The sequence below is a fragment of the Oryctolagus cuniculus genome, chromosome 9 (assembly GCF_964237555.1).
Source record: "Oryctolagus cuniculus chromosome 9, mOryCun1.1, whole genome shotgun sequence".
NCBI classification, from domain to species: Eukaryota; Metazoa; Chordata; class Mammalia; order Lagomorpha; family Leporidae; genus Oryctolagus; species Oryctolagus cuniculus.
Window position 1 is genome coordinate 33606325 of NC_091440.1, and position 23826 is coordinate 33630150.

The window sequence follows — 23826 nt, forward strand, 5'->3', positions numbered from 1 at the left end:
TCAGGATGAAATAGATTGTTTACAGAAGGAAGTGGAAGAGCTTAAGAGTAAAAATCTGAGCTTGGAATCACAGATCAAGACTATTCTGGATCCTTTAACCTTGATGCAGGGCAACCAAAATGAAGACAAACATCCAGTTGCAGATAATCCAAATACAGTTGACCCAGAAACTATAGCAGAGTGGAAGAAAAAGCTCAGAACGGCTAATGAAATCTATGAAAAAGTAAAAGATGATGTGGATAAGTTAAAGGAGGTAAGTTGTAATGGCTTTAAGAAATCTATTATGGTTGTTTTAAAAATTCTGTATTTTAAGCACCTTTAAAATTATAAATAGGGGCACACATTTGTTATCATTATTAAGATACTGGCATCCCATATCAGAGTCTGGGTTCAATATCCAGCTCCTGTCCTGACTCTGGCTTCCTGCTAATGCAGATCCTGGAAGGCAGTGGTGATGGCTCAAATAGTTAGATTCCTCACCTGGATCTGTTGTGAGCATTTGGGGAGTAAACCAACAGATGGAGGTTGGCACACTCTCTTTCTGTTTCTCTCCTTCCTTTTCACTCTCTACTGCTCAAAATTAAACAAACAAACAAATTTTTGAATTCAACAAGCATTTATTTACAATAGGAACATTTTTTCTCATTAAATATCATTGAGAGACCAGCATTGTGGCATAATGGGTAAAGTTGCTGCCTGGGGGTCTTGGAACATCTATTGTAGACAAGAAGAAACTACTGTTATCATATCTTTTTTTCTTTTTGACAGGCAGAGTTAGACAGTGAGAGAGAGACAGACAGAGACAAAGGTCTTCCTTCCGTTGGTTCACCCCCAAAATGGCTGCTACAGCTGGTGTGCTGTGCCGATCCAAAGCCAGGAGCCAGGTGCTTCCTCCTGGTCTTCCATGTGGATGCAGGGGCCCAAGCACTTGGGCCATCCTCCACTGCCTTCCCGAGCCAGAGCAGAGAGCTGGATTAGAAGAAGAGCAGCTGGGACTGGAACCGGCACCCGTATGGGATGCTGGCACCGCAGGCAGAGGATTAACCAAGTGAGCCACGGTGCTGGCCCTATTTTTATTTTTTATTCAAGGGACAATCCATGGAATTTATTGGGAAATATTGACCCAATTTTAAGGATCCCAGAATTTGGGAGCCAGGGCTTTGGGAAAGCCTTTTCAAGAAAGATGCAAGTGGTTGAAGCGTATTATTGCTATTATCACTAGAAAAAATACTTTTAAACAACCAAAAAACATCAATCTCATAACTCCAGGATTAACTCTTCAGCTTTAGTTTGCAAATAATTGCATGTGGTGTAATGCTTAGTGTGTTCAGTTATGTGAAGAAAAAAAACCTATATTTACCATAGTATGGCTCCTTAGTCACTTTCAGCTAACTCACATAGCTTCATTTATTTCCCTGGATAGATTTGCAAAGTGCTCAGGGAATATGCATTAAAAATGCTTCATCATGTTCATAAATCTCACAAGTATTTCTCATTTTAAGTTTCTGACGACCATGTTCTAAAACTTAATTTTTTGATATTACACCTTTCAAAATATAGATGGCTCATTTCATACTTTTTACAATGTACTTTTGTTTTATCTTGTGCTTAATTAAAACTTTTTGTTTGTTTTAAGGCAAATAAAAAATTGAAATTGGAAAATGGTGGCCTGGTGAGGGAGAACTTACGACTAAAGGCTGAAGTTGATAACAGATCACCTCAGAAGTGCGTATTTTGCAAATTAAGGACTGTTTCATATTGTGTCAGAGTTGTAGACTAGGCTACTATGATAGTATCTGGTTTTCTTTTGGCTCTTCATTTAATCATGTAAGTTTAAGTATAACATCTTGCCTCTAAAAGTCAAGGATGTACTTTGTGTTATCGGTAAAATCTTAGTCTCAGTTAAGGCTAACCTTTTTAAAAAACGGTTTCACTCTTATTCTTTCTCCTTATTTGATAATGATAAGATGGTTTTATTTGACCCGACAGGTGAGCACCAGGTCTTAAATACAGAGCTATTTAATAGTACTAACAATTAGTGAAATTAAAGTAATGCCTTCCTGATATTTTCCAAGATGATCTCAGTAATGGTTAATGATCATATAGTTCTTTTTCTTTGCCATGGAGAACATGTCTTGTAATACGGTAATCATTCTCTTAATTTCTACTGAGAACAAAGGCATAAAGATATTACTTTATCTTAATCTGCACATCTAGTTAGTGGTTGAAATAGCATTTGAACTTAGTCTAGCCCGAGTCTGTTTTCTTAACCAATAAACTAAAATGCCTATGTGAAATAGAATTTATGGCATTGTTCTTTGAATTTTGGGTTAATTGGAACAAAAAAATTAAATGTTTTCTTTTGTGATGAAATGTTCATTATTTTTCATAAAATATTAGATAACAAGTGTTGACAGTTTGTTTGGAATTATAAGAAAAAGTTAGGTGTTGAAGATGAAGAAAAGATTGCAGAGAATACTTGAGGTTCTTTTTCAAGGAAAAAGAAATGACAAGTGAGAGAACAGTATGCCCTCCAAGGTTGGCAATCTTTCTAAGGGATGGCATATCAGAAGTACCCCTTTTAGTCCAAGAAATGTCTGGGCTCCAATTGTTTTTGTTGGGAAAGGGTAAGACAGGAATGAGTAAACAATGGAAATTTATCCTACCAGAAATAGCTCTCTGCTTGTCATTTGTGAAGGAGGAGATACTGCTTTCACTAAAGCCAAATGTGGTATCAGGAAATGGTAGACATACACCATAATTGCTTTGAGCAGAGATAACTAACCAATAGAGAAAGAAGCATAGCTTTTAACTTTTAAATAGTTCCTTCCCCTGTGTTCTCCAACCCTAATTTTCTTTCACTTTAGATAATATCCTACTTTGACAAATTAGTGAAATAAACTTAGGAAGTGTTGCTGTTATGTGGTGGCTTGAATCTCTGCTCTTATCATTTATTGGCAGCTCGCCTTGCCAGTCATAATAATGTTTGTCCATTAGCCATTTCCCACAGCATACTGAATGGAACTAAAGCTATTTTGCTTATAGCTTTTATTTCTTGAAAAGTTGCCCACCAGATTTCAAATTTAATATCAGCACGAGATGTCTGTTTTTAAATATCGACAGGTCCAACTAGATAAATAACTGAAAAATCTCACCTGAAGAAACGTGGGCTTTGCTCAGAAACAATCAGCAACACATCTGAATCCAATGTAACTATAATTTTCCATCTTTAACTTCCATTCCTTCCCTTCAGGGGAAGGGAACAGTTTCACTTGAAAAGCGATTTCGGCTGACCCCTACTCTAGATCAATTTGCAATGCATTTGATTTATAGCCTTGTTTACTCTGCATCCCCACATTCTAGTGGGATTCAGAGAGAAGCTGACCGCAGCTGAAAACATCAAGATATGGTTCACCTGAGGAGAGCTCTTACTACAAGTAAATGCCAACATACAAATCACCCATTTTATTCCCTCAGTCTAGGCAGTGCCTTGACTAATTACCTTTCCCTTGTCTACTTGGCTAGGTGTCAAGGTATATCTTTTTAAACCTGTGGTCTCAATATGTGATATATCTGACAAGTCAGGAAAACATATTCTACAACTCATACAGGAGAGCTTCAAAATTTAAACACTTAAGAAGAAAGCACATTAGGAAAGCCTATTAGCTCAGGCCGTCACAACAGAATACTATAAAGTGATTGGCTTAACAAGCAGAGATTTATTTTCTCACAGTTCAAGGGACTGAAAGTCCCAGATGCAGATTTAGTAGGGTTTGTTGTTGATGCAGGCTCTGGAAATCACATAGTACCCAATAAGCAATCTAGTTACACATATATACATATATATACTGATCAAGGTAAACATCTTTATCCTTTCAAGCATTTAACATTACTTTATAGCAAAAACATCCAAACATTTTATCTTCTAGGTTTTTTTAATAACAAAATATACATTATCTATGTTTACCCTACTGTACAATAGAACCCAAGAATTTCTTACCCCTATTTGGCTATAACTTCATACCCATCAATCAACCTTTTCTCCCCTCCTCCTTTCCCCACTTTATTTTATTATTCTCTCTACTGTGAATGTCTAAAAATTTTTATAATGAAAGATTAAAACCAAGACATAATCACTGCTTCCAGAAAACTCAATGTAATGAAAGCAAGAAACAAATATACAAGAAACATGCTGAACAGATACTAAGTCATGTAACAGAGATGGTAATACAGGTACAGAGAATGTCAAGTAGATTGCAGTTATAAGGGAAAGTCTATCAGAAAATCAAGTTTTGAGCCCAGCTTAAAGAGATGGAGATTTCAGTGAGGAAGAAGTCATTCTCAGAAGCAGCAGCTTGAGCTAATTAGAGTGCCAAGTGGTCGCTTAAGCTCTCGTCCCTTTCCTACACACATCATGTAGCCACACATCATGTCGCTGCTCAGGAAACACAGTGGCTTCCTTCTCAGATTCATTGAAACAAAAATTTTTCTATCCGATTTTTTCCTCTATGCATTTTAACCATCAACAGTCTACTTGGGCAGTTGATTAGCAGGAGTCTGCTATATCTACCACCCTTTGCTATAAGAAAAAAAAGCCTGCTAGTCTCAGTGTTTCATGGGGAATGACTAGGCCTCTGCATGGTAAGAAACATGAAGAATGGGAAAAAGTTGAAGGGAACACTTTAGTAATGGATTTTTGTTTTATTCCTAAATCTCCTTGAATTCAGCTACTACTAAATTGTGCCAGAACATGTGGATATATTGTCCTTGATTGAGTTAGGAGTTCCTTAGTGATTTTTTTTAACTTGAAGAAATATTAACAATTGACTTAAAAAACATTTAAAATTTCTGTTCTTTGCCAGGCCTTTCTGTTCTGTTTGTATGTATTTTTGTTTTGGTTTGGTTTGGTTTTATTGTTTAGTTGTTTTTTGTTTTGTTTTGTTTTGCTTCAGCACTCTAGAAAGGGATCATAGCATGTCACCAGCTATTATGAGGCATTAGCAGACCAACTACTAATTCATTTTATAATACGGAATACAAAACTCCATGTACAAGACTTTGCAGATCATTTCTATCAGACTTGGTTATAATTGGATTATTAACCTTCCTTTCTACAAATATATGTTCAGGAATGTTGTATATTTTGTAATTGTGTCTTTAGTGAGTTAGATCTGTGAGTTTGATAATGTCTGCCTGCATACAGCTCATTTTACTGCACAGGATCCCCAAGGCTTGTCATTATGGACCAGTCTTTACCCATGGTCCAGCTCCTTTGGGGAAAAGATGAAAGCTCTGCTTACTAACTTGACAGTCAGCAGTATTTTATGTTAGTAGAATATAAAAGAAGTGCTCCAGAGAGGCAAGAATAGACTTAATAGATTAGGACCTGGACTCTCTTCTCTTTTTGCTGTATTTATGTTTGGCTTGCATAATAATCTTCCTGTAGGTCCAAGATTATAAAACAAAATCTAAATCTTTTTCTTTATCCTCTCTCCTGAACTGCAGATTCATATTTCCACCTGTCTATTTTGTACTCTCAGTAAAGGTCCTATACATTACATTCACCACAAAGCATGGTGGCTAAGAAGAGCTTAGCTCTTGAGACAGACTAACTGAATTCAAATTTCCCTTCTACTCTGTCCCCCATTCCCATACCCAGTTCATTTTTCATCATACTAAAAATTGCATTTTAATAAAATATAAATCAGATTATTTAGATCTCTTTCCTAAAACTGCCCAGTGTTTCCTAAAATGAAATACAGGGGCCGGCACTGTGGCGCATCAGCTAAAAACCCTGGCCTGCAGCGCTGTTATCCCTTAAGTCCCGGCTGCTCCACTTCCTATCCAGCTCCCTGCTAATGTGCCTGGGAAAGCAGTGGAAGATGGCTGAAATGCTTGGGCCCCTGCATTCACGTGGGAGAACTGGAGGAAGCTCCTGTCCCCTGGCTTTGGATCGGTTCAACTCCAGCCATTGCAGCCATTTGGGGAATGAACCAGCGGGTTCACTCTCTACCCCTCTCTCTAACTCTGTCTTTCAAATAAATGAATCAAAAAAAGAAAGAAAAAGAAAGAAAGAAAGAGAGAGAGAAAGAAAGAGAGAAAGAGAGAGAGAGAGAGAGAGAAAGAAAGAAAGAGAGAGAGAGAGAGAGAGAGAGAGAGAAAGAATGAATTACGGACTCTTCACTAGCTAGTCCACATGTGCCTCTTGTACTTACTCTCATTTTCACTCCCCTGGCTCACCATAGTCCAGCTCCCCTGTCATTCTTCTAAAACATGCTGGACTTAGTTTCTTCTGCTGAGAATATTCTACTTCCAGATCTTTGCTTAGATATCTCCTTTGGTCATCATGTTCAGAGAGGCCTTTTCTGATAAATCAATCTAAGGCATCTCTCTCCCTCAGGTCTGTCTACTTATTTTGTTGTATGAGACAATGCTATGTTAAAGCAATAGGACTTGGTGGTTATGAACAAAGGTTCTCCAGGACGCTGAACACTGACCCTGTATATTTAATGTCTGTGTAATTTGGAGGAAGACTTTTAACCATTGTGTATCTCAGTTTTGGCCATCTGTGAATGGGCTGGTGGTTCTGCCTATTTTGTAGATTGTAGTCAAGATTAAATGAATTAAAATTTGAAATGGGCTGATGACAGAGTCCATAGTTAAAACCAACAAGTGTTACAGTATTTATCCCATATTATCATCTTCACTCCTGCTCCTTTAATTGCTTGCTCTGTTTGTTGTCTCCTCTTTTCTAAACTCTAAGTTCCCACATGGATGCCTGGGGCTTTAGAAGTTTGATAGATATTTTTTAAATAATTAAATGAGTAAATAACATTGGCTAAATTACTTAATCTCTTGGGACCACCATTTTCTTTAAGTAAAATGTGGATGATGTGTCCCTATGAGGATTAAAGGAAATAATCTACAAAATCATCCTCACAAAATATATGACATAAGAGAAATAGGTGGAGTAGGACAATGTGTGTGTGTGTGTGTGTGTGTGTGTCTAAATGTATCCATTCTCCTCATCCCTAGTCCCACACAGAAAATTATTTATCCTCTTGCTTCATTCTTACCCTTTTTATGATATTACTACTTTATTTATATTTATCTAGTTGCCTAAAGTAAAAATAGCAAAATGTTACAGTCTCTGTCCTTTCAACTGAACCCTAAACCTGGTTGTTTTTTCTAACCCACCTATTTTCAATGGCTTTGTGATCCATTTTCTTATTCCCCCTAGTTTGGATCCACATTATTTTTAGCTTAACCTAATATAAAAACCCTCTGACTGTTTACCCTTTTGCAAGCTAAACCCTCAAGTATCTTATATCATTGCCTCAATTCTGAGATATAGGTTTGATCATTTCGCTCCCGTTTAATTTTTGGTGATTCCCATTGCCTGAATGTTAAGCCCAAGCTTTTTAATATTGTATAGTATACAAAGTTCTTTACTATATAACTTCAACTTAACTTTTCTTGCCTCTTGTCAAGCATCTGTCTTTTTGTACTCTTCTCTGACCATACTGAAAATTTCTCAGTGGGTCCCACAGAATTTCTCATTGGCCCATGTCCACTATGTTGTCTCATGCTTTTGAAGCTTCACTTAATGCCTTTTTTCTTGCCTTCCCTGTTCTTCTTACTAGCCTCTTTCTAATTCTTTCTGATTCATTCTGCCCATCCTTTGAGATCTTGCCCAGTTGTCAACTTGTGTCCATAATTTCCCCAGATGGAGGGACCTTCCATGATTTCCCCAGATAGAAGAATCATTTTCTTTGTGTTGTGATATCCTATTTTAAACATCATATTATATGCTAACCATTTGCATGACTGTCACGCCCAGTTTATCTGCCAGCTCATTAGCACTAAGACTTTTTAAAAATGTATGCATATGTATATTTATGCAGAACACACATATTCATACTTGTGTATGCATCTTCTTTCTCTGGGGCATAGCAGAAGGAAAGGGTTCTTATATTTTAACGTCTCCAATGCCACTTAAATGGAACTGTCCAGAAGGTTAAGATTTTGAGCTTCATTGAAGCTTAAACTATGAAGGCTTGAAGTAGTCAGGAAATCAAGGCTTTCTTGGCACTTCCCTCACTGAGGAGAGCAAGGAATATCCTGTATTCCTGTCTAAATTGCTGCAAGCTTGGGAGTTAGAAACAGAGGAGACAATATTAGTGTTTCCCTAGCTCTGGTACTGGTTTTTTGTCTAAATCTCTTTACTTGAACCAAATTTTTGTGCTTTTACCTACTCTTATACTGACTCTGGACTGTGGCCCAGTTCAGATTCACAAGTCTGTTCTTTGTAAACTGTGTCTTAAAACATGCCAGTGCCATTAGACCTTCCGCTTCCACATCAGCACTTCTGGTCTGGCTGAGTTTGGCAGTTGTCCCTTCTTGACCTATTCTGACCTTTTGTTTCTCATGATTTTGCTCTGACAAATGCCGTTATTCCTAGTATTTGACCCCAGCCTGATCTGATGACTGATTCTGCTGTGCCCTTTGGTTTTCCCGGAAGGGGAACTTGTAGACTGTCGGGGAAACCTGATGATACCCTGAGGCCAGGCTGTGACAGCCAGTTGTGCTCAGGCCCTCAGCTGCCTGAGGGGGCCCTTCTATGATATTCAGCTAATTGGGGATAGACTACAGTTTTCTGTCAGCTTGTCTTTATTGTATTGATAAGATATTTTGGGAGCCTGCAATGCATGCTAATAACTAAGCAATAATGTTGTCAAAGATGTTATAAAATGTGAGAACAGGGATGGTGACTTCTACATCTCTTGATTTCTTCCCTCATAGCCCCTCAGCACTCATTTGTCCTCAGTAACTGTCATCAGAGTAATAATTATGAAGTAGCTGGATCACAGTTTTTTGAGGGAGAGAGAGAGGGAGGGGGAGGGATTTTGTTTATTTATTTGAGAAGTAGAGTTACAGACAGAAAGAGGCAGGGACAGAGAGAAAGGTCTTCTATCAGCTAGTTCACTCCCCAGTTGGCTGCAATGGCCAGAGCTGAGCCAATCCGGAACCAGGAGCCAGGAGCTTCTTTCAGGTCTCCCACATGGGTGCAGAAGCCTAAGCACTTGGGCCATCTTCCACTGTTTTTCTAGGCCATTAGCAGAGAGTTAGGTCAGGAGAGGAGCAGCTGGGACATGAATCAGCACCCATATGGAATGCCAACACCACAGGTGGAGGCTTAGCCTACTACTCCACAGCTCCAGCCCCAGACCAGAAGTTTTAAACTATGATTTTATTACTGAACTATAGTTGTGCTCTTTTCTACTACTGAAATTGTGTTGTTAAAGTTACTATATTTTAGGAAAAGAAGAAAGTTCTTTATTACTCTAAGAGTTGTAAAAAAAATATGAAATAACAGGTCTCAATGTTCTGTCCCACAAAAGATTAGAATTCCAAGCAAACTTCAAGGTTGATCTTTTTGGAAGAGGAGAAACAGAAAATTGGGGCATTTCTGCATGGAATCAGAATGAAATATATTTATTCAATAGAATAAATTTATTCCACAATAAAAAGAGTAGTCTATCTTCACATGCATTATAGGAAAAGTAGAATGATATCCTATTTTGAGCAATTTTCTCCCAATGTACTATCCAAACAAAAGGAAGGAAGCCTTGAAAATGGAAACTATGTCATTTCCAAATAAAGGGTCAGAAACCAAGTCCCTGTAGCCATGGAAGACAAGGAGGGAAAGTAGCTAGTATGAAAACATAGTTTAGCTCTGAGTTCCCACTTGTGACCCCTGCTAACCCTATATATGGGTCAGCCCTTATTTACCACAAAAGAGACTAATTTGTTTCTTCTGAATTTACATATGCTGCCCAACACTCAGTTCATTGTTATTAAGAATATCTGGGGCTAACGTGGCTCACTTGGTTAATCCTCCGCCTGCGGCACCAGGATCCCCTATGGGCGGTGGGTTCTAGTCCCTGTTGCTCCTCTTCCAGTCCAGCTATCTGCTGTGGCCCGGGAGGGCAGTGGAGGGTGGCCCAAGTGCTTGGGCCCTGCACCCACATGGGAGACCAGGAGGAAGCACCTGGCTCTTGGCTTCGGATCAGCACAGCTCTGGCCGTAGCAGCCACTGGGGAGTGAACCAACGGAAGGAAAACCTTTCTCTCTCTCTCTCTCTCACTGCCTATAATTCTAGCTGTCAAATAAATTAAAAAAAAAAAGATTTTTAAAAAAGAATATCTGGGTATCTTAGCATGAATTTTCAGTACCACACTTTTAACCACCATTGCACGCTCCGTTTAATAAAATAAAAACAACAACAAAGTAACCTTAAAATTGTGTAAATAATATGAGCTATTATTTTTAAAACCTGCTGTGTAGTTGAAAGCTTGCAAGACCAACTTTACCTTGCTTTTTGTTTTCTTTTGTTTTTGTTTTTGTTTTTTGTGGACAGGTAGAGTGGACAGTGAGAGAGAGAGACAGAGAGAAAGGTCTACCTTTTCCGTTGGTTCACCCCTCAATGGCCACTGCGGCCAGCACGCTGCGGCTGGCGCACCACGCTGATCTGAAGCCAGAAGCCAGGTGCTTCTCTTGGTCTCCCATGTGGATGCAGGGCCCAAGCACTTGGGCCATCCTTCCCAGGCCACAGCAGAGAGCTGGACTGAAAGAGGAGCAACCAGGACAGAATCCGGCATCCCAACCGGGACTAGAACCTGGTGTGCTGGTGCCACAGGCAGAGGATTAGCCTATTGAGCCGTGGCGCCAGCCTACCTTGCTTTTTAGATAGTACTTTTAGAAGATGGAGAGTAGTTCTCATGTCATGCCAGCTTAATCTTTAATGGGGAGATTGTGGCATTTTTCTGTTCTGGCAAATACTGAAGTACTTTCTGTTTTGTGATAAAAAACTAGGAGAAAATATAGCATAGCTTGTATTTTTTTATATATAGAAAGCTTTTATTTAATAAATATAACTTTCATAAGTACAACTTTTGTATTATAGCGGTTCTTCCCCCATACTCACCCTCACACTCCCAAACCATCCCACCGCCTACTCCCTCTCCCATCCTATTCTTCATTAAGATTCATTTTTAATTATATTTATATACAGATCAACTCTATACTAAGATTTCAACAGTTTGCACCCACACAGACACACAAAGTATAAAGTACTGTTTGAAGACTGGTTTTACTGTTAATTCTCGTAGTAAAACACATTAAAGACAGAGCTCCTACCTGGAGAGTAAGTGCACAGTGACTCTTGTTGTTGATTTAACAATTGACACTCTTATTTATGATGTCAGTGATCACCTGAGGCTCGTGTCATGAGCTGCCAAGGCTATGGAAGCATCTTGAGTCCACAAACTCTGACATCATTTAGACCAGGCCATAATCAAAGTGGACATTCTCTCCTCCCTTCAGAGAAAGGTACCTACTTCTTTCTTTTTTTAAGATATTTATTGACCTGTTTGATAGAGTTAAACAGAGAGAAGAGAAGCAGAGAGACAGAGAGAGAGAGAAAGGTCTTCCATTTAATTGTTCACTCCCCAATTGGCTGTAATAGCCGGAGCTGCACCAATCCAAAGCCAGGAGCCAGGAGCTTCTTCCAGGTCTCCCACATGGGTGCACGGGCCCCAGGACTTAGGCCATCTTCTACTGCTTTCCCAGGGTATAACAGAGAGCTGGATGAGAAGTGGAGCAGCCGGGTCTCAAACCGGAGCTCATATGGGGTGCCGGTGCTTCAAGCCAGGGCATTAACCCGCTGCACAGGCCCTGGTGGCCCCTTCTTTCCACTGGGATCTCATTCACAGAGATCTTTCATGTAAGTCATTTTTTGCCAGTGTCTTGGCTTTCCATGCCTGAAAAGCTCACATGGGCTTTTGAGCCAGATCTGAATGCCTCAAGGGCTGAATGCTGTTTATGGCATTGGTCATTCTGAGTCTGCTGTATGTCCTGCTTTTTTTTTTTTTTTTGAGTCCTCAAAATTTATGAATATTAAGGCCCTAAAATTTTCTATGTAGCTTTATACCATTTCAAATAATAAATATCTTTTTTTGTAGTTGAAGATTACTGCTGATTATGCCATAAGACAAATTGATCTTGTATACTTTGTACACTTAGCCCACTTTAATATGGTTGTTTCAGTTCATGGTTCTGGTTCAGACTTAGTCATCATATGTCTGGTAAATATAGTTGGTTTAGAATTCACCAGGGCTCTGTCTATGCTGTACTTTCCTTTAATGAATTATCTTTGGAAGTTTCAAAATATTCCTGAACTTGTGCCTAAAGCAGAGTAAATCATAAATTTTATCAACTGTGATACACACTTTCCTACAGTTGTTTTATTCTTTCCTTGCCAGATTTCCATTAGAAAATGTATATATTAATATATAGATAGTACAACAAAGCTAGTCAGTCAACTGTGTGTTGTTTCCTTGTGCTCAGTAAATCTAGCTTATGATTTGATAGGAAGTATGAACAGGTGCTGATAATATTTGAGAAAAGACCTCATGTTAATAGGATTTCAATCACGATATTTAGAATCAAGGACTTGGATTGAATTGAATTGAATACAATTCCTGTCACTTCACCTGCTGTCTACCCGAACAAAACTTTAAACTTTTTAAACTCCTTATCTCATCCTTAAAATAAGAATAATGGATTTGCTTCATAAAGTGGACATGATGATTAAATGCAATAATATATACAGTTGTCCCCCTTAACCATTGGGGACATATTCCAGGACCCCCAATAGACATGGGAAATCATATAAAATTCCAAACCCTATTTATACAATGTTTTTTCCTCTGTACCTGTATACACAGATTTAATACTTTTTTCATAACTAAGTACTTATGTACTGTGACCATAACTATTGAAGTTGGAGGTGTGACATCAAAACTAGAACTATTTTTTTTCCTTCTTCGAATATTCATGGATAGGACATTTGTTTTTATTGTACATGTTAGCAACCTCAGCATGCAATTTTTTTTCTTTAGAACTTCCACCTTTTTACTTAAAGGAGGCACATTATCATTTTTCTTTGGCATTTCCATATTGCCAGTATTACTACTCCTGAACTTTGGGGCCTTTATTAAGCAAAATAAGAATTACTTGAACACAAGCACTATGATGCTGGAACAGTTGAACTAATTACCAAGATGTCTACTAATGTACTAATAGGCAGGTAGCCTACACAGCATGGATATGCTGGACAAAGGCATGATTTCATGTTTTGGGCAAGACAGAAAAGGATGGCAGATTTCATCATGCTACTTGGAATGATATGAAATTTAAAACTTACAAACTGTTTAGTTCTATAATTTTCCATTCAATATTTTTGGGCTACAGTTTACCACAGGTAACTGAACTTACATAAAGTGAAGTGAGGACTATGGTATCAAGCATGTAAGTAATGTGCTTGACACTAAGTAAACTCTCAATATATGTGGCTGCTCTTACAGTCATCAGTAGTCACTTTTACTGTTTAAAGATTTATTTGTTACACTAACTCTTGGTAAATTCTAACCAAAGGTCACTTTGCTTTTTTTTTTTTTTTTTAAATGGCCAGGGAATGAATTTTCTCTTTTGAGTCTTTAGCAAGAATTTCCTCCATTTCTTTCAGTGTGCCTCATTTTATTAAACATATTTTTTGTAGAATTGTTGTATGACTAGAATTGGCCATAGACAGAATGATTAACAAATTCTCTACAAATACAGTATTTTTTTATTTTTTTATTATTATTTTTTTTTTTTTTTTTTGACAGGCAGAGTGGACAGTGAGAGAGAGAGACAGAGAGAAAGGTCTCCTTTGCCATTGGTTCACCCTCCAGTGGCCGCTGCGGCCGGCGCACTGCGCTGATCCGAAGCCAGGAGCTAAATGCTTTTTCCTGGTCTTCCATGTGGGTGCAGGGCCCAAGCACTTGGGCCATCCTCCACTGCCTTCCCGAGCCACAGCATAGAGCTGGCCTGGAAGAGGGGCAACCGGGACAGAATCCGGCGCCCCGACTGGGACTAGAACCCGGTGTGCCGGCACCGCAAGGCGGAGGATTAGCCTAGTGAGCCGCGGCGCCGGCCCCAAATACAGTATTTTTATAACCAAATGATTAATTTCCAAAAGACAAAACTGTCTTGAGGAAAGTGATAGCAAATCATGCAGCTTAGCAACAAAATGCATAGGCCAGTTCTGAAAGCTTTTCTCATGAGTTGGAAATAGAATGCTTCTCCCTCACCCTCCCAACACAGGGGCAAGAATGATGTAGATACAACACATAGGGAACAAATTAGAGAAAAAGGATGCCAGGGTGTTTGAGCTTCCTCCACCACTACCAAATAGAGCTTATAGTTCCCTACAGTCCTGGTTCTCCCTGTCCTCTGTAAGATGTGCTGCCCTTCCACCCTGCATACAAATGTCTACAGCAGAGAACAGTGCTGGAACCCATGCTTTTTCCTCCACTCTCATCAAAACTTAGATTTCTAGGGCCAGCATTGTGTTGTAAACCTGTTGCCTGCAATGCTGGCATCCAATATGGGCATTAGTTTGTATCCTAGCTGCTCCACTTCCAATTCAGCTCTCTGCAAATGGCCTAGGTAAAGCAGTAGAAGATGGTCCAGACCGGCGCCGCGGCTCACTAGGCTAATCCTCTGCCTTGCGGCCCCGGCACACTGGGTTCTAGTCCCGGTCAGGGCGCCGGATTCTGTCCCGGTTGCCCCTCTTCCAGGCCAGCTCTCTGCTGTGGCCAGGGAGTGCAGTGGAGGATGGCCCAAGTCCTTGGGTCCTGCACCCCATGGGAGACCAGGATAAGTACCTGGCTCCTGCCATTGGATCAGCGCAGTGCGCTGGCCGCAGCGCGCCGGCCGCGGCGGCCATTGGAGGGTAAACCAACGGTAAAGGAAGACGTTTCTCTCTGTCTCTCTCTCTCTCACTATCCACTCTGCCTGTTAAAAAAAAAAAAGAAGAAGAAGAAGAGGAAGATGGTCCAAATGCCTATGCCTCTGCTACCCATGTGGGAGACCTAGATGAAGCTCCTGGCTCCTGGCTTCAGCCTGGCCCAGCATTTGCTGTTGTGACCATCTGAGGAGTGAACCAGCAGATGGAGATCTCTCTTTCTGTCTCCCTCTCTCTTTGTAACTCTTTCAAATAAATAAATCTTTATTAAAAAAAAAAAAAAAAAACCAGATTCCTGAAGAGGTCATGTTACAGGCTACTAACTAAAGATATGTGTAGTCAAAACAAAGATTTTGCAAACTCAAGGAATCTACCTGCTAAATTGTGCTTTTGGGGAATGTACTTAGGAAAGAGAAATGAACAATGGAAAGCTCTTCCCTCTAAAACTTGACCTTTCTCCATGTTTAAAACAAAGAAGATTAGATTGAGGTCAGCAAGTTAAAGTGCCACTTGGAACACTCAACATAATCAGAGTGCCTAGGATCAAGTCCTGCCTGTGCTCTGGTCAGCTTCCTGCTAACGTGTACCCTTGGAGGAGCAAAGGAAGGATCATGTGCCCGGGCCCCTGCCACCCACGTCGGAGATCCAGGTGGAAGCGCTGACCCCTAGCTTCAGTCTGGTGCAGCCATGGTGATTGTGGTTACTTGGGGAGTGGACCAGCAGATAGAAGACCTCTTTCTCTCTCTCTGTTATTCTGCCTTAAATAAAGAAAAAAAATGTTTTTCAAAAATCATAAAGATTGTTTTCTAGGATCTGAAATTAAGGGATGAGAATATACACAATTACAGCTGTGTAAACATTCTTTTGGTAAAAGTGACAGTTCTTAAAATAATTTGAGATTGACATAAACTAATTTGGCTTTCTCTTGAATCAACCATTGCTTTAATATAGATAATTCTCAATTTACACAGTGTACAGGGCCATAAAAATGACTGCATGCTAAAATCTCACCAAGAAATCTTAATGGGAAAAGAAACACAATTTTTCTATGACCTTAACAATTTTGTCAAAACACTGGCTCTGTACTATCAGTTATAAATGTATGTGGATATGAAAAAAGTAAAAATAATATTTTTGTGTACTAATACTTCTGCAGCATAGTTTGAAACATGCGAAACACTAAGAAATTGTTATTTCTTGGTAAGACACTTAGAGAAAATAATTTGAATAGTGTTTACTTTTTTATAATATAAACAATGATATAAAGCTATTATCTTTCCTAATTGATGAATTTTTACACTCCTAAGTTTGCTTCAACTTCTAGTATTTGATTGTCTGCTTTCAATGTCATGAAATATCCTCATTGATTTAATGTGAAGTTTTTTTTTTTTTTCCTCAACTGGTCAATTCCTGTAGGCATCTTCATCTTTTTTATTGCCACAGCTGCTTTTCATATATGCCATTAGTTTGTGTCTACTAAATTCCTCTGTCATACATAGAGTATCTTGAATGGACTGGCATTGTTATGATATTCAATGGTCTGCTATTTTTTTCCATAAATACATTCACCTTTGATTCTAATTTCACTTCCATCATCATAACTTTATATTTCTATGCTACACCTTCATCTTTATTTCCAAATATATCTTTTGTTTGCTTTTCTGAAATATCACATAAGCTTTTCACTGAGAGACAAGGAGCCAGCACAACTACTGCCTATGTGATAACTGAGTAACAGATGCACAGTGGCTAATCACTGACAGACTTTGAGAGAAGTGACCTATTGATAACTGTAAACTGAAAACTCTAAGTGAATATTTTACTTTGTCCATACTCACAGTTAATATAATATGGTAACTAAAATTAAAACGTTCGTGGTGGCCAGTATTATTTAGCTAAAACATAGTGTACTAGTCAGCTTTTTGACTCTGTAACAGATACTGAGAGAAGCTACTGGTGAAAAAAAGAAAATTACTTTGGCTCATGGTTTTGGAGATTCATAGTCTATCTCTGGATGGGAATTAAATGTCAGCACGAATTTGGGAGCCAAAATTTTTTCAAACCATAGCACATGGCAACTGAAATTTGTGTATTTGGAACCATATAAAGCAAGGAAATCAACACTGAAAACCTGTCATATAGGCTAGCCCTCAAAAGCTGGTCTGGATCCAAATATTGCTGTTAGTTTTCAGCGTTACCTCAGCTAACAAGTAGAGAAAATATATAAAACCAAAGAATCATTAGGAAGAAAGCGGGCTCACTTCTATGGTATCCTCATTCTTCATGAAGACCTTTCTGAAGTTTGGTTGTCTTGGCAACCACTGACCACTATATTTATCCCTTTAGTTGAGGTTGTTGTGAACTAGAGAGGCAAAGTAGGTTGCCTAAATCTTTATAACAAGTTAGTAGTATAGAGCACTAGAGCTTAGTTTTTTGTTTTTGTTTTTGTTTATTTTTTTTTAAGATTGATTGATTTATTTGGAAAACAGAAAGAGATCTTCCATCTCCTGGTTTACTCCCCAAATAACTACAACAGCTGGAGCTGGTCCAGACCAAACAAGTAGCCAAGAGCTCCGCCCAGGTCTCCTACATGGGTGAGGAGCCCTTGTGCTTAGGCCATTATCTGCTGCTTTCCCAGGCACATTATCAGAGAACTGGGTAGGAAGCAGAACATCTGGGACTTGAACTGGCACCCTGATGCAGGTCGCAGTTTAGCTCATCGTGCCACAATTCCGACCCCTAACTTAGTTCTTTTGATCATTGATGTTGGCATTTATTCTTTACCACGTTTGTGCCTTCTTTCTGATCACTTTCAATCACATCCTGTTTCTTCCAGTAATGGCCTGTGAGAACATGTGGTCTTGAGAACTTCTTGTTGTCAGAGATGTTCTTACTCTACTTATAGTACCTCAAAGGTCGAATTTATTTCTTCTAATTCTAGTATAGTCAAGAATAATCTTGTACCTACCCCAGTGGCTGTTTGGATAAGGGGAACCCTCATCCTTTTCGTTCATCTAGAATGGATGCATGAGTTCACACTGCAAGCTGAAAAATCCTTTCAGGTTCTGCAGAATACACTTTCAATATCAGTCGCAGCTCCCAAACTGCGCTACAATGTTTTCTCTTGCATAATGAAGCCTTTGGCCATCATTGCTACTTTGAAATCAAAGCGTTTTGGTCTCTAATGGAATGTTTATAAAATACTCCCATTTTGAAATTTTCTCAGGAAAAGGAAGTATGGTAAATGATATTAGAAATCCCTCTGGCTTGCCCCAGCATTGCTTCATTTAATGCTGTATACTCTGGAAATATCTTGAATTAGTGTGAAAAGAAAGTATTAACATGCAATGATAAGTAAGCTTTTATCCTCATTGTCTTCTTCCATTGAAGTAAAGTATCAGATATGTATCTTTAATCATAATTATCTGTATGATAAAATAAATTGTCCTTTGCCAAATTTAATAAAGGTATCTTGGGTAAGCTAAAAAATCCCCTAATACCTATGTCAAATGTCTCATCTATTTGTAGTCTTTTATGAAGGTAAAAAATGAAGTATTTTGGATGGAGCAGTATTAAATTTCAAACCTGTAGTTTAAAAACTATACTGTGTATATATCAATCTCTGTTGCTTTCATTAGTATCAATGAAATAAAGAAGGTGAACAGTTGAATGTGTGAAACATAGCACCGGCCCCAGCAATCTTGTCTTTTAAAGCCTCTTCTGATCCTGAGATTTTCTGCTTCTGTATTTATTTACCTTTGCCTCTGTGTTTTTTCCCCTTGGTGACAGAGAGCAGGAATTACGTCAGGTCTGAACTGGAAAGTGAACTTGATTGGGGGTTATAGTTGGTGATGGATATTAAATAAAAGGCTAGAACATGTTGTAGGATAAGGCATTTGGCTCAGCCTGTTTCCTATGTTGGAGTGCCTGGGTCCTATTCGCTGAGCTTATCCTGAGCCAGCTTTCTGTTAATGCACAGCCTGGGAGGCAGCAGGTGATGGCCCAGGTAGTTGGGTCTCTGTCTAGATGGAGTTCTAGACTCCTGACTTTGTTGTGGCCTATCCCTGGTTATTGCAGGCATTTGGGGAGTGAACCAGCAGATGGAATATCTCGTCTTGTCTCTTTTTCTACCACTCTGTTTTTCAAGTGAACAAAAATAAATTAAGAAATGATATATTGTGGTTAATTCTAACATGTGCAATCACTGTTGGCTGCTGCTCCTTTGTAATGTTTTTATGCTTAATATATTTACTCAATTGTGATTATTTTTTTCTTAGATTATTTTACAAGATTTATTTATTTATTTGAAAGGTAGAGTTACAGAGAGGCAGTGGGGGGGGGGGGGAGAGGTCTTCCAGCCAATGGTTCACTCACCAGATGGCCGCAACAGCTGGAGCTGCACTGATCTGAAGCCAGGAGCCAGGAGCTTCTTGTAGGTCTCCCATGCAGGTGCAGGAGCCCAAGGACTTGAGCCATCTTGTACTGCCTTCCCAGGCCATAGCAGAGAGCACTCGAACTGACGCCCATGTGGGATGCTGGCACTGCAGGCAATAGCTTTACCCACTACACCACGGTGCTGGCCCCATGATTATTTTTATAATTAAGGAAAAAAAGAAGGTAAATCCAGATATAGATACTTTTTAATAGTAGTTCTCAAGCACCTTCCTGCAAATAATTCTTGAATTCTTTAAAAAAAAAAAAAACTAATTATCAGGCCGGCGCCATGGCTCAATAGGCTAATCTTCCGCCTGCGGGGCCAGCACACCGGGTTCTAGTCCCGGTCAAGGCGCTGGATTCTGTCTCGGTTGCCCCTCTTCCAATCCAGCTCTCTGCTGTGGCCCAGGAGTGCAGTGGAGGATGGCCCAAGTGCTTGGGCCCTGCACCCGCATGGGAGACCAGGAGAATCACCTGGCTCCTGGGTTCGGATCAGTGCAGTGCACTGGCCGCAGCACGCCTATCACAGCGGCCATTGGGGGTCAACCAACGGTAAAGGAAGACCTTTCTCTCTGTCTCTCTCTCTCTCTCACTGTCCACTCTGCCTCTCAAAAAAAAAAAAATTAAAAAAAAAACTAATTATCAAAAAGATGATTAGCACTTTCGGAAAGAACTTTAGGAGAGAGATGATATTTTTCATGGAGTTAGAATGTAAGGTTTATGTTTATTGGGTTATAAGAAGCAGTTTCCTGAAAGTTAGAATTTTCATTTGTGATAAGATAGAATTTAACCTAGATATTTTATGTCCTTTGGAGCTGAAACTGTCTTACTCCTCAGCTCCAACCAGATATACCATCAAACCTATACTAGGTCCTCAAAAATTACTTTCTGAATTAAACCTGGTACCTATTATTGACATAATAATAGAAAAAAGATAATGCTAGGTTAAAAGACTGAATTTTTGATACATTCTTTTTTGTCACTCTCCAAAATATTCCCTTTAAGAAAATGTAAAAATGTTTTTATTCATAGTATATTGGAAGCACAGGCACTGACTTTATTTTTCAAAGTTGAAAGAAATGAGATTGATGTCCCATACAGTTATAAAATGCTAAAAATAAGTAGAGCTGAAATAAATTAAAGCCCAGTGCTTAGAAAGGCCAAGGAAAACCTTCAGATCAAGGGAGACTATAATTGAAAGGGTCCAAATAAGTATTTAAAACCACTCTTCCTGGGACTACTAAGATTTCTGAATTTCAAATTGGCATTTTATGTTTGACAAGGTGACATTGTGTAAGAAATGTGTTGTAAAGCGCTGCTGTATGATAGGAAAATGATTGAATGTAAATATTTCAAGATGTGGACCACTGTTCAAATGTTATCATAAATCTTTGCCATTGTTTTAGGGGATAACTCTTCATGCATATTTGAGCTAACATGACAGAGCTAGCTCTTGGAAGGGAAATCATCAGTAAATTTGTTCCTCTTTGCTAAAACTGCACTGATTGAGCCACAGAAATATTATTTAAGATCTTTGCAGTTATTATCATGTACTTACTATATTACATCAGGAGGGAGACCATTTTATGAAGATACTACATCTGCCATAGCTTTTGTTCTACTCATTAAGTGTTCTGACTTCTCACTGCCATGTGTAGTTAAAAAGTTCCTGGGAAGTTTGCATTCTTAAACTTTTAAAAAAAAAGAAAAACAATTGATCTGTAAGATTAACTCTGCTTCCATTCTTTATAGGTTTGGAAGGTTTACAGTTGCTGCTCTTCAGTCCAAAGTTGAACAGTATGAACGTGAAACTAATCGGCTCAAGAAAGCCCTGGAGCGAAGTGATAAGTATATAGAGGAACTAGAATCTCAAGTCACACAACTAAAACATTCAAGTGAAGAGAAGGAAGCTATGGATTCCATTTGCCAGAGAGTACTTTCTGCAGATGGCAAGAGGATCAAGGATAGTGAAGAGGATATGGTGTCAAAGAATCAATGTGACAATGCCAGAACGCAGTCTGGCTCATCCACCTCAAGTTCTCACCTGACAAAGCCTTCCAGCAGCAGACTGTCTGACACCAGTTCTGCCAGACAAGAAAGTACCAGCAAAACAGAGCCTAATTCTTCTAAGAACAAAGACCTATATCAAAAACGGGTAGAAATAATGTTAGATGTGACAGATGCAAACATGGATGCTTATTTGGAAAGAGAATGGGGTAATAAACCAAGTGATTGTGTACCCTACAAAGATGAAGAACTTTATGATCTTCCAGCTCCTTGTACTCCTTTGTCTCTTAGTTGCCTTCAGCTTAATACTCCAGAAAATAGAGAGAGCTCTGTAGTCAAAGCAGGAAGTTCCAGAAAGCACTCAAACCATCTAAGAAAATTGGTATTTGATGATTTTTGTGATTCTACAAATGTTTGTAATAAAGATTCTTCAGAAGATGATATAAGTAGAAGTGAAAATGAAAAGAAATCAGAATGTTTTACTTCCCCAAAGACAGGATTTTGGGATTGCTGTTCTACAAGCTATGCCCAAAGCTTGGATTTTGAGAGTTCAGAAGGGAATAACATGGCAAATTCTGTTGGAGAAATATCTTCAAAACTGAGTGAGAAATCGGGCTCATGTTTATCCAAGAAGTTAAATTCTATTCGCTCTTTTGAAATCAACCGGACACGGACATCCAGTGAAGCATCAATGGATGCTGCTTATCTTGACAAAATCTCTGAATTGGATTCAATGATGTCAGAGTCGGACAACAGCAAGAGCCCTTGTAATAACGGTTTTAAGTCAGTGGATTTGGATGGGTTGTCAAAGTCATCTCAAGGCAGTGAATTTCTTGAGGAACCTGAAAAGTTGGAAGAAAGAACTAAACTAAGCCTTTCCAAAGGTTCTCTAACTACTGATCAGTTAGCAAATGGAAATGAATGGAAACCTGCTTCTTTTTTTCTCCTCTCTCCATCTGACCAAGAAATGAATGAAGATTTTTCACTCCATCCCACTTCTAATCCAGGAACTAATGAAATTAAACCACCCAGTTGTTTGTTTCAGACAGAATTTTCCCAGAATGTTTTGTTAAGCAGTTCACATCGACTTTTTGAAGATCAAAGGTTTGGGTCATCTTTGTTTAAGATGTCCTCAGAGATGCATGGTCTTGGTAACCACCTTCAGTCTCCTTGGTCTACTTCCTTTGTGCCTGAAAAGAGGAATAAAAATATGAATCAGTCAACAAAAAGAAAAATCCAGAGCAGCCTTTCCAATGCCAGCCCATCTAAAGCAACTAAAAGTTGACTCTTTAGAAAGCTGTCCTTCGTGTTTTTGTTCCAAGAGAAATATGAAAGTTTTTAAAAGTTGTTTTTCCCCTTGTAAAAGCTCTATACAGTATTGAATTAAGTGAGAATGGTGGATTAACTTGTACCAGAATATTTTTGTTCATTTTGAAAAGACTTTGGTTTTTATTCTTATTTAGGAAGCTTTAGACCAGAGAAAGTTGAGGTTTTTTTTGTTTGTTTGTTTGTTTTTTGTTTTTTGTTTTTTTTTTAATGAACATTATATATATCTGGGTTGGGTATATTTTTCTTTACTGTAATCTTATTTAACAGATACAAAGGCCTGTCAGTGAGCCTCAGTTGTCTTCAGAACTTGGATTTCTTGAAGCTTTTAGTATTGTCTCTATAGTGCTCATAAAGAGAATTGGGTTCCTTTAAAGCTTTTCCTAGTATGAAAATTATTTTGTCTGCCCTTTTTTATTTATGTTAATGTTGGCCTAATTTTATGAAAGACCGTGATGGAAAAATAGCACTCTGACCTTAGCCCAATGTTCATTTACTGTTTTTAAGGTTATATGTATATGTTTGCATTTTTTTAACATTCTGCTTTGTATAGTTTTTGTGAAAACCTTCTGCTAGTGTAAAAGAATACATTTTTGTATGAAAATACTCATTTTATATCAGCCTATATTTGCTCATCTTTTATGTGTATGGAGCAGTTGGTTTTAGAGGAATTTAAATATCATACCCTCTCATTGTTGCAGGTATATAGGTATGAAAGCACTCATTGCAAGTATTAATTCACTTGTATCCCAAGGGAGGTTTTTTTCTTTTAATTTGTGCGTGTGTGTTTGCGTGTGTGTGTGTCTTTGTCTGTGTTTGTGTGTGTTTGAGTGATAAAGGTCTTGCCTGCATGTTACTGTTCTTTGTGGAAACTGTGTGCATGGTAGCATTTTTGCTTGCTATTTTCCATACTTAAAGAAAAAGAAGTTTCGGTTGGCTAATAGAATAGCTTTTATGTAGGACAAACTTTTTTGTTTTATGGAGAGAATTGATGGGGGGGAGGATAGGTAAGAGTTAAGCACAATTTTTAATTTAGGCTTTGAAAAACTGTATTATTCTAAACGTGTTTGGTCTGTTTAAAAATGGGTTTGTATGCTAATGACTTGTTTATCTAATGTGCACTGAACATTTTACATTAATACCATATTGTTTTCATTAATACTGCATGTTTTTCTATGTGAATTGAATAAAGAATGTCATAAGTGTTA

The 23826-nt window shown here is 38.6% G+C and overlaps 1 protein-coding gene across 2 annotated transcripts in view; it reads left to right on the forward strand.

Annotated features, from left to right (window-relative positions):
- OBI1 (ORC ubiquitin ligase 1) overlaps positions 1-23826 on the forward strand; it is a 49631-nt gene extending 25805 nt beyond the window's left edge. For both annotated transcript variants that reach the window (XM_002712993.5, XM_051850571.2), the window contains 3 exons: positions 5-253; positions 1637-1725; positions 21038-23826. In XM_002712993.5, coding sequence (XP_002713039.1) covers positions 5-253; positions 1637-1725; positions 21038-22577 — 1878 coding nt within the window. In that variant the 3' untranslated portion in view covers positions 22578-23826. The remainder of the gene's footprint in view (positions 1-4; positions 254-1636; positions 1726-21037) is intronic.